Here is a 16,338-nt window from a genome sequence, read left to right on the forward strand (position 1 = left end):
TTCTTCTTCTTCTTCTTCTTCTTCTGTGGTGCTTCAGCGCCTTCCTCTTCGGTGGTGCTGCGCCTCCAGCTGGTTGGATCAGTAAAACGCTGCTGTCCTATCCGCTATTTTCCTACTAATGTAATGCGACAACAAACCCTCCGTAAACAAACTCCGTCAGAAATAAACAACTGCAAACAAACATCCAGAACAAAATAAATCCTCCTGGAGGGCAATGATCAGATTTAATGAAAATTTGATTATGTTTATTATATCAGCCTTTTTCTATTGAATAAATCATAGAGGAGTCACTGGACCTTCAGGATTTACTGTTTCTGTCTGTACATGCACACCTGTATACCTGTATACCTGTATACCCAGTGGCGTGCACAGACATTTTGGGGGCAGGTGCTCAGTAGAAAAAAAGTTCACCTTGTGCGGCATGAAGAACCACTGTCTGCCTTAATGTGACAGTGTGAGATCTGAAAAAATAAAAAAAAATCAGGAACACATTTTCTGTAACGGCATTTATTTTAACATCTTAATAACACACAAAGGGTCAATAAAAGTCAGAGTTTTAATAATAGCCTAACAATGTAAATACAAAACTACTGCAAGTGTTGTAACGTAGAAGTAACTCATGGTTAGTACAAAATAATATATTTTGCTAATACAGCCTATTGCCTGATTTAGTTCCATCAAATCACTTTGTGTTGACAAAATAAATCAGGAACAGCTTCTGAGATATCTCAATAAAATTAGAGGAAAAGGCCCTAAACAGTGAACATGACTCTGATACTGACTCTGACCTTTCTTCTTCATGATCATGATTTTTCTCCTCATCCTCCTGAGATGTTTTTTAATCCAGGAGAGCAGAGAGCTGCTTCCCTGCTGTAGATCCCTTTCTATGTCTCTCTTGATCCTTTTTCCCTTCTGATCATGCTGCGATTGGTAAAGTAAAAGAGATCGACGATATCCAGACTGATTCCTGACATGAGGCTCCAACAAGGCCGAAAGATACTTTTTCTTTTTGTCATTTAGCAAAAAAGTCACAGCAAGTGTTGCCTCTACCTGATGTAGGCTAATAATAAACCTACACAAACTAAGCTAATCATATGTTGTACCAATTCACCAAATAACACTGGTTGTGAGGTCATCGTCGTCACGTTGTGTCGATTAATTGATTATTATTATGGGCAGCGTGGAGCTTGTTAAGCAGGCGGACAGTTGGCTAATTCAGATATGGTTGTTTAGCGCTGCATGAGACAGACTACTACACAACAGAGACAAATCAATGCACCGTGTGGCAGCTGAGGCTGATGAACACTGGATTCATTTAGTGCTACCTGGTTGGTGACTGCAGTCTATATGAGCTGTGCAGCTGCTGCCACGCGTGTCCTCGTGTTCACGTTACGAGATGGGGCAAGGGCAAGTCGCGGCACGGCACGGGTCGTGTGTGTGTGTGTGTGTGTGTGTGTGTGTGTGTGTGTGTGTGTGTGTGTGTGTGTGTGTGTGTGTGTGCGCGCGCGTCTCTCTGTGTGTGTGTTTGTTTAATTTTAAAAAAAGTTGAGACGCAAAGGTCACCTGCTTGATACTGAGGGCAAGGGGCAGGTGCTCTAGCACCACCTGGTGTCTATCTGTGCACGCCACTGAGTACCTGTATACCTGTATAAACATATACAAATGTGGACAAAATTGCTGGTACCCCCCCGTTAATGAAAGAAAAACCCACAATGGTCACAGAAATGATTTGAATCTGACAAAAGTAATAATAAATAAAAATTCTATGAAAATTAACCAATGAAAATCAGACATTGCTTTTGAACCGTGGTTCAACAGAATTATTTTAAAAAATAAACTCATGAAACAGGCCTGGACAAAAATGATGGTACCCCTTGAAAAGACTGAAAATAATGTGACCATAGAGACATATTCAATCAAGGTGTGTCCTCTAATTAGCATCACAGGTGTCTACAAACTTGTAATCAGTCAGTCGGCCTATTTATAGGGTTACAGTAGTCACTGTGCTGTTTGGTGACATGGTGTGAACCACACTAAACATGGACCAGAGGAAGCCAAGGAGAGAGTTGTCTCAGGAGATTAGAAAGACAATTATAGACCAGCATGTTAAAGGTAAAGGCTAGAAGACCATCTCCAAGCAGCTTGATGTTCCTGTGACTACAGTTGCACATATTATTCAGAAATGTAAGATCCATGGGACTGTAGCCAACCTCCCTGGATGTGGCCACAGGAGGAAAACTGATGACAAATGGAAGAGACAGATAATAGGAATGGTAAGAAAAGAGCCCAGAACAACCTCTAAAGACATTAAAGGTGAACTCCAAGGTCAAGCTACATCAGTGTCAGATCACACCATCCATCGTTCTTTGAGCCAAAGTGGACTTCATGGGAGACGACCAAGGAGGACACCATTGTTGAAAACAAATCATAAAAAAGCCAGACTGGAATTTGCCAAACTGCATGTTGACAAGCCACAAAGCTTCTGGGAGAATGTCCTATGGACAGACGAGACAAAACTGGAACTTTTTGGTACATCAGCTCTATGTTCACAGATGCAGAAATGAATCATATGAAGAAACGAACACTGTCCCTACTGTGGAACATGGAGGAGGTTCTGTTATGTTCTGGGGCTGCTTTGCTGCATCTGGTACAGGGTGTCTGGAATCTGTGCAGGTACAATGAAATCTCATGACTATCAAGGTATTCTAGAGAGAAATGTGCTGCCCAGTGTCAGAAAGCTTGGTCTCAGTCGCAGGTCATGGGTCTTGCAACAGGATAATGAGCCAAAACACACAGCTAGAAACAGCCAAGAATGGCTAAGAGGAAAACATTGGACTATTCTGAAGTGGCCTCTCTGAGCCCTGATCTAAATCCTATTGAACATCTGTGGAAGGAGCTGAAACATGGTGTCTGGAGAAGGAACCTTCAAACCTGAGACAACTGGAGCAGTCTGCTGATGAGGAGTGGACCAGAATACCTGCTGAGAGGTGCAGAAGTCTCACTGACAGTTACACAAATGGTTTGATTGCAGTGATTGCCTCAAAAGGTTGTGCAACAAAATATTAAGTTCAGGGTACCATCATTTTTGTCCAGGCCTGTTTCATGAGTTTATTTTTAAAAATAATTCTGTTAAACCACGGTTCAAAAGCAAGGTCTGATTTTCATTGGTTAATTTTCATAGAATTTTTATTTATTATTACTTTTGTCAGATTCAAATTATTTCTGTGACCATTGTGGGTTTTTCTTTCATTAACCGAGGGGGACCAACAATTTTGTCCACATGTGTAACACTGTTTGCTTGCTGCAGCTGATTTGTTGTTTTCCAGCTGACTCTCGTGAACTTCCTGTTTGTTGTGATTATAATCAACACAATAACAGCACAAAGATCAAAGCTACACAACATCCTGTTTTCTCCACAGTAAACTCAGTAGTTTGCTACACGTTACGTCATAAAAGGCACTACATTACAGTACTTAGTTACTCCCTGCAGCAAGTGACGTGTTCCTCATGAGATGCATTAACTATAGTTTACAGTCACCAACAAACACCTACACCTGTGGACGCTCTCAGGTAGATCGATGATCTGATTGATCGCTGATTGGAACAAATTTCGCGGCTCTTTGCAGGGGGCTTCCGGGGACCCGGTAGCGCTGTCAGCGGGCATGTTGCCATGCGGATGCCGGCTGCCGGCAGCCGGCTGCTGTCCTGGATGCAGGTCACTCTGCCGCCCGCGAACTGCCGGTTAGTGCCGGGGAGGGAGCTCCGAGCTGCCGCAGACCCGATGTCTTTATGCACTCTTTGGTTCTCCTTGTTCGGGCCCGGAGCCGCCGACCAGCTGCTTTCCTCCGCCTCCCCGCGGCTGCATCTCTCGGCGGCCGGCCGCCGGGTCCCCGGACCCCAGTCCTCTGTCTCCCCGCCGGTTCAGCATCTGGACCCGGACCAGGTGACAGTCAGCCGGGCAGATTTACAGAAAAGGACGCCGCTGCAGTTCAACGAGAACAGTACGAATATTGGAGTAAAACGCGCAAATGAACTGAGACGGTTCCCGGTGTAAAGTCGTTTTTGGCCGGTTTGGCTGCTGTTTTAGCGGCTGTCTCTGGTTTCATCCTCCGCCTTTGTCCTCATGTTTTCCCCCGGAGTTCCTCCCCCTGCGGCGCTGGGCGGAGTTTCATACCGGACTAGACGCTCCTTTTGTCGGATTCGTTTCGACCTGACTCCCCGGGGTTTACGGCTGAAAATAACACACTTTGAAAGTCCCGAAATTAGCCAAACGACCACCGTGGTGTGCAGTAATAACCCAGGTTTCTGTCTGAATAAGCAGGTAAGCAGTAAGTTGTGATTTTAAGCAGATTTGTGGGGTTTTCTGGTCGTTTGTCCCCGAGTCTCCAGAACATTCATGGCGGCTTCGCAGTGAAGGCTTCTGGGGGAGCAGCAGCTCCTCCCGCCGCTCCGCTCCGCACCGAAGCTCCCGAATCCACCAGTTCTACTAAATAACTCACTTTGGGCCGATATTTCACCAAAATACTCAAATATGACGAAGAATTCTTGCTGAGATGGCGGCGGATTTGAACATTTAAGCAGTTTTGTAAAATAATGCGATTATCCACGTGTCAGTGCTGCTCGGTGTTTCCGTCGTTTTTCATGAAATCGTTTTTTTTCTGTTTTCTTCGTTTTTCTCGGTTTGCTCGTTAAACCAGAAAACGGTGCTTCTGTCTGCAGTCGCTCTTTGCGTGCCAGCGGAAGCTACGTGCTGACTCCTGCCGGAGGACGGGCGCCATTACCGGGCAGCTGGAGCCTGACGGCCCGCTGCGACCCGCCGCCGCTCCGCGCCTCCAGGCCCCGTTTGAACCCCGACACGGTAACACTCCGCCGGGCTTTAGTCATCCAGAACATCGGTCCTGTTTCTCACCATCCGGGAGTTTTACACGGAGTTTCGGTTCGGAGCTGCTTTCTGCCGTCCAAAGTTCGGGGCAACTTTATCGCAGAGCTCCGAACTGAAGGCTGGAGATAAAAACCCGGTTCCGTTAACGGGACCGGCTCCGTTCACGGAACCGGTTCCGTGAACGGAGCCGGTTCTGCTCAGTGCGGCCTTAAAGCTGCAGGTTTTTAAATTGAGTCTGGTTTAATCAGCTCCCAACCGTTAGCAGCGGTTCTGTTACTACCGGCAGAACCGGAACCGACTCCGACCCTCGGTGACCTTCAGCGGGCCGCAGGGACTCCCTCCGTCGGGTTGAGGTGACCGCGGACGGGCAGCGGGTCAGAGCGGAGCTGGTGTAGAAAACAACTGCTCCAAAGTTAATAATAAATCTCTGGAAAAAAACTCAAATAATTTAGTTTATTCTTGAAAACATTACAGGCATCTCTTACTGAGGCTGGTTAAAGACAAAGAGGAAAATAATATTTTTATATAATATTTTCATGGCAGTATTTTATATGTAATTGCATTATATGGACCTTTATTTATTTATATATATATATATTTTTTAATGTATAAAATAAAACTCTGGCATTTTGTGAACATGAACCCTGAACTCATAAATCGTAAGGATATCTAATATTTTGTGGTACTATTTGACAGTTTTGCCTTTCAGGTCCTGAGTCGTGTTTTTAAAATCTGACACTATAAAATAATAAAACTGGATCAGTGATTTATCTCTTCCTCTCTCCTTTAAACGACCTGAAACACAGAATGTAGGACTTGATCCTCTGTAATGTGGCTGAAAGCTGCAGGAAAACTACCATAGTAAGAGGCCTTTGAGTCTATAGATTTACTGACTCAAGTTCATCAAACTCAGTGGAACCTGATTTAAGACTCGTCTGAAATGTTCTGATGGAAATGTGAGAAAACCTCCATGTTGAACTTTATTGATTAGTTTGTTTTCCAGAGAATGAAATGATAAACACTGGACCTTCTCTCAGAGCAGAGCTGTGTTCTGTTGGTTTCTGAATGTTCTGATCCGATAATCTAAGCGGATCGGACCCAGTACCGGTTCTGTTGAATTTTGAACACAGTCTGAAGTGAAGCTTCTCATTAACAGACAGCAGCAGCAGAACCCTGGGACTGAAGGATTTTTACACATTTCAGCCCCAATATTCCTGAAAAACATCAAAGAGACGCTGAAAACCCAAAATGACAACACATTAGCAGAACATTACCAGAACATTGGCAGAACAGTACCAGAACAGTACTGGAGCATTTCTAGAACAGTACCAGAACAGTACTGGAACATTTCCAGAACAGTACCAGAACATTAGCAGAACAGTACCAGAACATTACTAGAACATTACCAGAGCATTAGTAGAACATTAGCAGAACATTAGTAGAACAGTACCGGAACATTAGCAGGACAGTACCGGAACATTAGCAGGACAGTACTGGAACATTATCAGAACATTAGTAGAACAGTACCAGAACATTAGTAGAACATTAGCAGAACATTAGTAGAACAGTGCCAGAACAGTAGCAGAACATTAGTAGAACAGTACCAGAACATTAGCAGAACTCTGTGTCACTTGAACAGATTAAATATCCAGCACTGTTCCGTGTTTGAAAGGGGCTTTGTTTGCAGATCACAGTATACTCTGTAGTTCCAGTCTCTGCCTGTAGGGGGCGGTGTTCCTGTAGTTCCAGTCTCTACCTGTAGGGGGCGGTGGTTCCAGTCTCTACCTGTAGTGGGCGGTGTTCCTGTGGTCTAAACTATATTTGTGTGTCCAGAGGCGGCAGGGGGCGGAGTCTTCTCCGTCAGGTGCTGCATAATGAACGGCAGCAGCAGCGTCTCCGCGGCTCAGAGCACCAGGATCAAGGCTGAACCAGGTAACGTCCAAACTGCGGCATCGGGGCAGCTGACTGGTTCTGACCCGGTTCTGACCCTGTGGCTGTGTTTAGATGACTGGAGTAAGGAGGACTGCCTGACTCTGCTGGAGAGGATCCGCAGTCTGCTGCCGGATGGAGACGCCATGAAGTACAAGACCACCGAGTCGCACTTCGACTGGGAGAAGGTGTGCTTCGGCAGTTTCACCGGGGACATGTGCCGCCAGAAGTGGCAGAAGGTGTCGTGTGAGGTACCAGGTCCAGTTCCCTTAGAACCCTGGAGTGGACGCTGAGCTTCATTCATTCAGTTTGGGTCTTTATCGTCTTTTTCAGGTCCGGAAGTACCGAACGATGACGGAGCTCATCGTGGATGCCATCGAGTTCGTAAAGAACCCGTACAAAGGCAAGAAGCTGAAGGTGAGACCCGGTGAACCCGATCAGAACCCGGAACCAGAACCCCTGGTAACCTCTGTTCTCTGTCGTCTTCAGACTCACCCAGATTTTCCCAAGAAGCCGCTGACTCCGTACTTTCGATTCTTCATGGAGAAACGAGCCAAATACGCCAAAATCCACCCGGAGATGAGCAACCTGGACCTCACCAAGATCCTATCCAAGAAGTACAAGGAGCTGCCCGACAAGAAGAAGGTGCAGACCGGACCGAGCGGGTCCCGACATCCTGGACCGAGCCCTGAGCCGGTCCAGACGTCCTGGACTGAGCCCTGAGCCGGTCCAGACGTCCTGGACCACCTGCTGCTCACAGTAGATTTATTCTGAAGACAGTCTGATTCACAGCAACATGTTCTCGTTTCTCTGCAGCAAAAGTACATCACAGAGTTCCAGAGAGAGAAAGAAGACTTCGAGAAGAACATGACTCGCTTCAAGTGAGTTTAACTGCAGCTAACTAGAGCTAACCGCTAACCTGTTAACTGGCACTGTGAACTAGCTCAACTTTTAGCCCTCAGCTGCTAGCTACAGCCCTGTAGCCTCTGGTGTTAGCATGTAGTTTTAGTGTGTAGTATTAGCTTGTAGCATTAGCGTGTAGTTTTAGCATGTAGCGTTATCATGTAGTGTTAGTATGTGGTGTTAGTTTGTAGTGTTAGCATGTGGTGTTAGCGTGGCTAACGTCAGCTGACCTGCAGGGAGGAGCATCCGGAGCTGATTGAAGAGAAAAAGAAGTCGGATCTGCCGGAGAAACCCAAAACTCCTCAGCAGCTGTGGTACAACCACGAAAAGAAGACATACATGAAGCTTCACCCTGAGGTACACGCTAAATATATGATACATAAACACTTAACAGGCATCAATTCTTGTTAAATACTGAAAAAATACATGTTATACATAGGACATACATGCTAATTCATGCTACATATGCACTAATAGACACTGAATACACATCATACATGTTACATGCATGTAAATGATAAGTAAAGGTGATGAACACAAAATACACACTAATACATGTTAATACACATTAATACATGTTTAATACATGCTAAAAACATTGCTAGGTAATACATGCTAAATGAATGGTAATTCATGCACAATGTATAATCTAATTGCAATAATACCCCCTAATACACGCTAATATATACTAAATACATGCTAGTGGACACTTACACGTGCTGAATACATCCTTATATACATTAAATACATGTTAATACCTAATAAAAACACGCTAATACAAACTAATATGTGCTCATTACATGCTAATATACACTAAAAGCATGGGAATATGTTAATACATGCTAAATACATGCTAAATACACACAAAGTGATGGTAACATATTGGTTAGCATGTTAAATCTCACACAGACATGTTCAACACTTTCTCAGTATGACTTGAATGATACTAGACTAATCACGCTGCTGATAAAATCAGGCTGAGGAACTGGACCAGGTGGATCCAGGTGAGTCTGATGATATCTGTCTGTTCCAGGTGAGTCAGAAGGAGCTGAAGGAGGCTCTGAGGAGGCAGTGGTCCCAGCTGTCCGACAAGAGGAGGCTCAAGTGGATCAGCAAGGCCCTGGAACTGCAGAAAGACTACGAGGTACCGGACTGCACTGGACTGGACTGTACCGGGCTGGACTGGACCGGATGGACCAGACTGGACCGGACTGGACTGGACTAGACTAGACTAGACGACTAGACTAGACTAGGCTTGGCTGGGCTGGACTGGACTGGACTGGAATGGAATGAACCAGATTGGACTGGACTGGACTGGACTGGACTAGACTAGACAGTCCTGGACTGGACTGGACTGGACTTGACCAGACTGGACTGGACTTAACCAGACCGGATTGGACTGAGTGACACCATAAAGGGTCAGACTGAGCCTCTGGTTCTGTCTGCTCCACATGCTGGTCCAGGATTTGACAAAAGTAACAAAGTACATTTACTCAAGTAGACTTTGAGTACTTTCTGTTGTTTTCTGCTCCTCAACAAGATGCAAATTTGAAAAAAGAAAATCTAAAATTTTTTTTCACTTTATTAGTCTGAGTGGGAGAACAGAGAACAGAGTGGATCAGAACCTGGTTCTCCTCAGATGACCCTGCAGCTCATCAGACACCAGGCAAAGGAACAAACTCACCGTTTACTGCTGCAGAACACTAGTACTGCAGTATTTTCTCTGTGGTACTACTGGAGTAAATGTGTGATACTTGGTGTGTTTCAGGACAGTATGAGAGCATATCATGAAGCTCATCCAGACGTCAACTCAGACGATCACGTTCGCTCCGTCCTCACCAAAGCTGAGAGGCAGCTGAAGGACAAGTTCGATGGACGGCCAACAAAACCGCCACCGTGAGTCTCCTTTAGCTCTGAGCTAGCAGGTACAGGGCTAGCAGGTACAGGGCTAGCAGGTACAGGGCTAGCAGGTACAGGGCTGTCAGGTACAGGGCTGTCAGGTACAGGGCTAACAGGTACAAGGCTATCAGGTACAGGGCTATCAGGTACAGGGCTATCAGGTACAGGGCTAGCAGGTACAGAGCTAGCAGGTACAGGGCTGTCAGGTACAGGGCTGTCAGGTACAGGGCTGTCAGGTACAGGGCTAGCAGGTACAGGGCTAGCAGGTACAGGGCTAGCAGGTACAGAGCTAGCAGGTACAGGGCTAACAGGTACAGGGCTAGCAGGTACAGGGCTAGCAGGTACAGGGCTATCAGGTACAGAGCTAGCAGGTACAGGGCTATCAGGTACAGGGCTATCAGGTACAGGGCTATCAGGTACAGGGCTACCAGGTACAGGGCTGTCAGGTACAGGGCTAACAGGTATAGAGCTAGCAGGTACAGGGCTAACAGGTACAGGGCTAGCAGGTACAGGGCTAGCAGGTACAGGGCTAACAGGTACAGGGCTGGGGAGGGGGGGCGGGTGGCTGTCTGAATATTTGGATCTCTAAATTAATATTCAGTTACCACCATAATGAGCAGATATTCGGATATTCGGGTCCAGACCTACATCACAGCTGTTTTTATATTCATCACGTTTCCCCTGAAGCTTCACCAGGTTCCATTTCTTTTAGTCTCTTCCTACATGTTTCAGTTTATTGATCACTTTTCCAACAGTCAGGTGTGATTACTGAGTTACTGATGTGGTTGAAGTTGGCAGAGCCACAGATGTGGACATCATTTCCTGTGTTGAGGGAACTCAGTGATGATGTCACGATGTTGGGCCGTCACTCTGATTTAGACAGGAGTTTACCTCCTTCACATAAATACATCACTGAACAGACGATCCTGGTCCAAATCCGCACCAGAACCTGGTCCAGACTGGCATCAGAACCTGGGCCTGATCGGCCCCAGAAACAAACCTGCTGAATAAATAAAGCTGGATGTCCTGTTGGAGCCCTGACCCACCTGACGGAAGTCTGAGTTGGAGATTCATTTAGAAAAGATGAGCTGATGATGGTACTGCTGCAGTAACGGGTACTCTCTGTACTAGTAATGGTTGTATTATTGCAGTAACGGGTACTCTCTGTACTAGTAATAGTTGTATTATTGCAGTAACGGGTACTCTCTGTACTAGTAATAGTTGTATTATTGCAGTAACGGGTACTCTCTGTACTGCGCTGAGCTGATGGTGAACATGAAGGACGTCCCCAGCACGGAGCGCATGGTTCTGTGTAGCAAACAGTGGAAGATGATGACGCAGAAGGAGAAGGACATGTTCCAGAAACGCTGTGAGCAGGTCGGTTCTCCTCTCAGCATCCAGCTGGAACCTGCTGCAGGTTTGGTTCTAACTTGTGTGTGTCCTCCAGAGAAAGAAGCAGTACGACGTGGACCTGCAGAGGTTCCTGGAGGTGAGACTTAAATCTCTGAATCAACAGTTCTCTCAGATTTAGAATCATTCTGAGCTTAGATTAGTCCTCCTGTTGTCTGTCCTTCGTGTTCTTCTGGTTCCATGGAGCTGCAGGCCTTTAGGTAGAAACACAGAGGGGTTGAGTGCAGAATGTGAACTTGATGTTTTTCCTCAGAGTCTGCCAGAGGAGGAGCGGGACCGAGTCCTGACGGAGGAGAAGCTGGGCGGAGCCAAAGTGGCGGTGGGTGTGGCCTCCAGCCCACACAGAGCCAAGTCTCCGTCTGCTAAGGTCTGTCTCCTCCTCCTGTCTCTGTGCTCGTCTGTCTCTCCTCCTTAACTAACGCTCTGTCATCCAGGAGCGTTGTCGGGAGGCGGAGCCAGAGCCGTGGGTTCCTGTCGGGCCTAACCCTAAGGACCGGCGGGACAGCAAGAAGACAGCAAAGCTTCCAGAGACGCCAAAAACAGCCGAGGACATGTGGCAGCACAGCGTGATCGGAGACTACTTGGCCAAGTACAGGGTGAGCCCACGCTAGTCGTTAGCATCCTGTCGCCCTGAGCAATCAGCTGTTAACCTGCTTCTGGTCATGTGACTCAGAGTGACCGCAGGAAGGCGCAGGCGGCGATGGAGGCGGCCTGGAAGTCCATGGAGAAGAAGGAGAAGATTCCTTGGATCAAGAAGGCGGCCGAGGACCAGAAACGTTACGAGGTTCAGTACCGGCCTGTGGTCAGTGAGCCACGCCCCCAAACGGACCCCGCCCACTGACACATGGCCCCTCCCATCCACTGATTATTACTGACTCCTCCCCTTTGCAGGCTGTGCTCTCTCCTGATTGGTGGGTTGTCTGTGCTGTGCTGACAGTGTTTGTCCTGCAGAGGGAGCTGTTGGAGATGAGGACTCCGGCTGCAGGCCAGAGGAAGCCCAAGTTTGACGGAGAACCCAAGAAACCTCCAGTGTGAGTCCAAGTGTTGGAGTTAGTTTAGATGTCAGCTCTGATGGAGATGATGATGGAGGTGATGAAGGAGATGATGAAGGTGGAGATGATGATGGAGGTGATGAAGGAGGTGATGAAGGTGGAGATGATGATGATGGTGATGACGGTGTTGTAGACCAACCTGCAGGATTCTGCTGTTTAATCCTCCTGTTGCCTTCATTTATGGGCACCAAAAAATATTGTGTCCTTGTCTGAAAAAAATCCCAAAATTCAGCAAAATTTCCCCAAATTTCTGAAAATTTGCAAAACCTTCAGGAAGAAAATTCCAATAATTCCTTAAAAGTTTCCCTTAAAAGTTTTATTTAAAAAAAAAAAAAAAAATCCCCCAAATTTGGCAAGAAAATTCTTGTAAACATTTTCCAAAACTGAGTAAAAATCTTCCAAAAAATCCTAAAAATATCTAAAGTGATTCCATATATATCAATAAAACTTAGAATATTTTCTTTAAGAACATTCACATAAAAATCAACCAAAATCCAGTGGATTTTGATTGAATGTTCTTAAGAAACATTTTTAAAATTTCTTTTTTTCCACCAAAAGATGTTCAAAGATTTCCCAAAAATGTTGAAAATGTGGACATCAGAAACTTCACTGTGGAAATATTTTTTTTTCTCCACATTTTCAAACTTTAAAATGGGTCAATTTGACCTGCAGGACGACACGAGGGTTAATGACTTTGGCTGTTTCCTGAGCTCCACTTTAACGAGAACATTTCAAACGTCCTGCAGAGAAGAAACTAAACATTCTAATAACATGCTGTCCTGAGTTTTCTTGACTGTGATTGGTCGATGCAGAAGGGACAGGTGACACCTGCTCTCAGTCTGATCTGAAGCCCCGTCCCCTGCCATGTCTGTCCAATAGGAGCGGCTACCAGATGTTCTCCCAGGAGCTGCTGACCAACGGCGAGCTGAACCACTTCAGCCTGAAGGAGCGGATGGTGGAGATCGGCAAACGCTGGCAGAAGCTCAGCCAGAGTCAGAAGGACAAGTACAAGAAGCTGGTGGAGGAGCAGCAGGTGGAGTACAAGGCTGAGCTGGAGGCCTGGGTCAAGGTGAGCTGCTGCTGTCGCCACGGCAACCAGAAAGCATTTTATTAGCAGGTTAAAAAACAAAGACTGACTCAGGAAGCTAACAGCTAGCAGCTAACAGACAGGTTCTAAATATCAGAGAACATCAGGAGGTTCTCCAGAAGGTTCCTTCCACTCTAGTTACCATAGCCAGTGTTCCAGGGCCAATCAGGAGAACCGATCCTCAGAATAATCGGAACGCTCTGGAGAACCTGTTTCATTCTCTGCTGTTGATCAGCCAAATGGAACAAAACCCAGCTTCATGTTAGAACCCAGCATAGTAATGAAGGAACCCAGAGAAGATTCCATTTATCTGCAGATCTCTGATCACAGAACTGTCTGGAAATGGTTCCTCAAAGAACCTATCTTTGTTAATGTTCTCAGGAGCACCCTTTAAGTGCAACAAGGAACCACTTTCTGATGGTTCTTTGAAGAAACTTTGGAGGTTCTTTAAAGAACCTTTTGCTGAAAATTTGGTGGTGGAAGTAGATCTGGTTCTTCTGTGGTGTCACCATGTTCCTGTCAGGAGGAGGAACATTGTTCTGCTCTGTAAACGGATCTGAAGGTTCTACAGGAACAGTTCCTGTAGTCAGAGGCTTAGAACCAGCCATGGAAAATAACTAGTTATTAAAGAACAAACATCAGAACGTCCCTCTAGATCTTCATCAGGAGAGGATGTCAGTAGAACCAGCTGGACGTCTTCTAGGTTCCTGGAGATGTTCTACTGGTTTGGAGTTTCAGATGTTTGTCTTCACCCTAAATCCATCACTGATGTCCCACCAGGAACCAGAACTCCAGGTGTGACTGGACCACCAGGAACAACTGGACCTCCTCACCTGGCAGGTTCCCAGCCAGTCACACCTGGAGGTAGAACATCTGAGAACCTCCAAGTCTGTCTGGTTTTTATTGATGTAGATAATAAACAGATAGAACCTGAATAAAGTGTCCTGGCAGGGAGCTCAGTGATGTCACTGTGGGTGGGCGGGGCTTGCAGCAGTGTGTTGTCGCCTGCTGGCCGCCGGTTTAACGTCTGTTCTGTGTTCAGTCTCTGTCTCCTCAGGACCGAGCCGTCTACAAGGAGTTCTCCTCCTCAGTGAGTACAGAACGCCTCCACCACAGTAGGATTCAAGCACCTCTAAAGTTTTGCTGCTCTCTGAACCCGTAGTTTCCACCTGAAACTTTGTATTCTCACTTTATGAGAGCTAAATGCAGCTAACAGGAAGCTAACATCATGAAACTTGTTTTCACTTGGCAACACTTTAGTATAATGCTATGCTAAGCTAATTAGCTAACAGTACATTTGCTAGCAGAAGGCCGTAGACGTTAGCAGCTGATTGGATTGTTTATCTGTCCGTCAGAAACGTCGCAGTACCGCTAAAGTCCGCAGCAGCCCCAGCGCTAAAGTCCGCATGACGGCCAAGGGCAAGGCAGGAAGCTCCAGAACAGCTACGCCCGGGCTAGCCGTTAGCAAGAGAGCTATGGCTTACAGGGCCAAGGTAACACAACAACTACACAACAGCTACACAACTACAAAACAGCTACACAACAGCTACACAGCTACACAACAACTACACGACAACTACACAACAACTATACATAGTAGCCGTTAGCAAGAGAGCTATGGCTTATAGAGCCAAGGTAACACAACAGCTACACAACTACACCACAGCTACATAACAACAACTACACAACAACTACACGACAACTACACAACAACACATAGTAGCCGTTAGCAAGAGAGCTATGGCTTATAGGGCCAAGGTAACAAAACTACACAACAGCTACACGACAACTACACAACAACTACACAACTATACAACAACTACACAACAACTATAAAACAACAACAACACAACTACACAACAACTATACAACTACACAGCACAACAACATGACAACAACACTATGACAACACACTGTAGTTGTGTCAACCCTGGGTTCAGTCTGTCAGGTTGTTAACAATGTGTGTAGTAAACCCTGGGTTCAGTCTGTCAGGTGTTCTATCTGTGACTTGCAGCAGGACATGTCGGACTCGGACGAGGAGGAGAAAAGTGACTCGTCGGACTCTGACGAAGACGATGAGACGTCAGGAAGCAGCGACAGCGATGACGATGATGTGAGGAACTGATCGATATTTAATAAAGTCAAAGCAGGAGAGTTAGTGAATGGAGAGTGTTGATGCTGCATGACCAGCCTCAGTTAGAGCGATTGTTTGTCATTCAGGACGTCCGTCTCCATGGAAACAAGGTAGAACCTCAGTCAGAACGAGTTGAAATGTTCCAGCTGAACTCTCTTTGTTTCCTCAGAATGACGAGGATGAGGACGAGGACGATGAAGATCAGACGTCTTCGGAGGAGTCCAGCGACTCCGACTCAGACTAGCTCCGCCCCCTCCCCCTCATTGGAGAGGACAGGCTGTGCAGGCCACGCCTCCTCACATGCCAATCATAGCGGCAGACCAATGAGAGGCGAGAGGTGACGTCGTGCCGCGGTCGCCTGTGAGGGGGGCGGAACCTGATGGAGCGTTTTGTTACCTGTGTGTTTGTTTCAGTTTTTTATTGAGTGTTTGTTGGTTTTTATCTGACGGACGTTTCAGACGAGCGGAGACAAGGAGAGGTGGGCGGGTTCTGTTTTTAAGGTGCTGTGGGTGGGGCCGGGGGCGGAGTTTGTACAGCGTTTAATAGGCAGGGGGCGGGGCCTGTTGGTTGTCATTAGTTACGGCTGAGTCAGTGTTGGGCCTCTAATCAGCTCCCTGCCTGAGGAAATGGTAAAAATAAATGCACTTTTTCTCACGTCTGCGTCTGCTGTCGTCATTTACTGAAGGAAACGTCTCGTTAAGACTTCTAACGGACATATGGCTCTTCTTATTATCCAGAAGAATGAGCTAATTACTGATTCAGCACTGTCCTGAGGGAAGAACCTAAACATGGACAGACCTTCAGGGTTCCACTGGAGGCCGAGACCTTCAGGGTTCTCCTGAGGCTGCAGAACTCTGTCCTCCCCTCTGACTGGACCCCAGTGTTCTTCTCTTCATCATGTCCTCTGAACTGATGAGGCTGAAGAAGATCTGTTCCATCAGAAGTAAAGTCGTCTCATTCTCTACATTTCTTTGCTGATTTACCTTTTAATAATAATAATACATTTTATTTCTAGGTGCCTTTCAGAACACTCAGGTCACCA

At 46.3% G+C, this 16,338-nt stretch overlaps 1 protein-coding gene across 4 annotated transcripts; it reads left to right on the plus strand.

Annotated features, from left to right (window-relative positions):
- Positions 1 to 3,632: 3,632 nt before the first annotated feature.
- On the plus strand, positions 3,633 to 15,950 carry LOC129349902 (nucleolar transcription factor 1-A-like). Of its 4 annotated transcripts, none has more exons than XM_055014738.1 (20): positions 3,633 to 4,321; positions 6,716 to 6,814; positions 6,887 to 7,062; positions 7,145 to 7,228; positions 7,301 to 7,456; positions 7,628 to 7,692; positions 7,951 to 8,071; positions 8,748 to 8,858; positions 9,483 to 9,610; positions 10,849 to 10,990; positions 11,061 to 11,102; positions 11,277 to 11,390; positions 11,458 to 11,619; positions 11,697 to 11,825; positions 11,975 to 12,054; positions 12,955 to 13,144; positions 14,205 to 14,252; positions 14,518 to 14,655; positions 15,180 to 15,275; positions 15,466 to 15,950. In XM_055014738.1, the coding sequence occupies exons 2-20, from the start codon at positions 6,757 to 6,759 to the stop codon at positions 15,538 to 15,540; spliced, it is 2,115 nt and encodes a 704-aa protein (XP_054870713.1). In that variant the 5' UTR covers positions 3,633 to 4,321; positions 6,716 to 6,756; the 3' UTR covers positions 15,541 to 15,950. The 4 variants fall into 4 exon arrangements, with proteins under 4 accessions (XP_054870713.1, XP_054870715.1, XP_054870711.1 ...); XM_055014740.1 differs by having other exon boundaries at positions 8,748 to 8,840; positions 9,486 to 9,610; positions 15,177 to 15,275; XM_055014736.1 differs by having other exon boundaries at positions 3,637 to 4,321; positions 15,177 to 15,275.
- The last annotated feature ends 388 nt before the right edge of the window (positions 15,951 to 16,338 follow it).

The sequence above is a fragment of the Amphiprion ocellaris genome, chromosome 10 (genome assembly GCF_022539595.1).
Source record: "Amphiprion ocellaris isolate individual 3 ecotype Okinawa chromosome 10, ASM2253959v1, whole genome shotgun sequence".
NCBI lineage: Eukaryota > Metazoa > Chordata > Actinopteri > Pomacentridae > Amphiprion > Amphiprion ocellaris.

Coding starts and splice junctions, on each gene's coding strand:
- LOC129349902 (XM_055014736.1), top strand. CDS start 6,757: ATGAACGGCAGCAGCAGCGTCTCCGCGGCTCAGAGCACCAGGATCAAG. Junction 6,815..6,886: donor CAGGATCAAGGCTGAACCAG/GTAACGTCCAAA, acceptor GGCTGTGTTTAG/ATGACTGGAGTAAGGAGGAC. Junction 11,391..11,457: donor CCAAGTCTCCGTCTGCTAAG/GTCTGTCTCCTC, acceptor TCTGTCATCCAG/GAGCGTTGTCGGGAGGCGGA.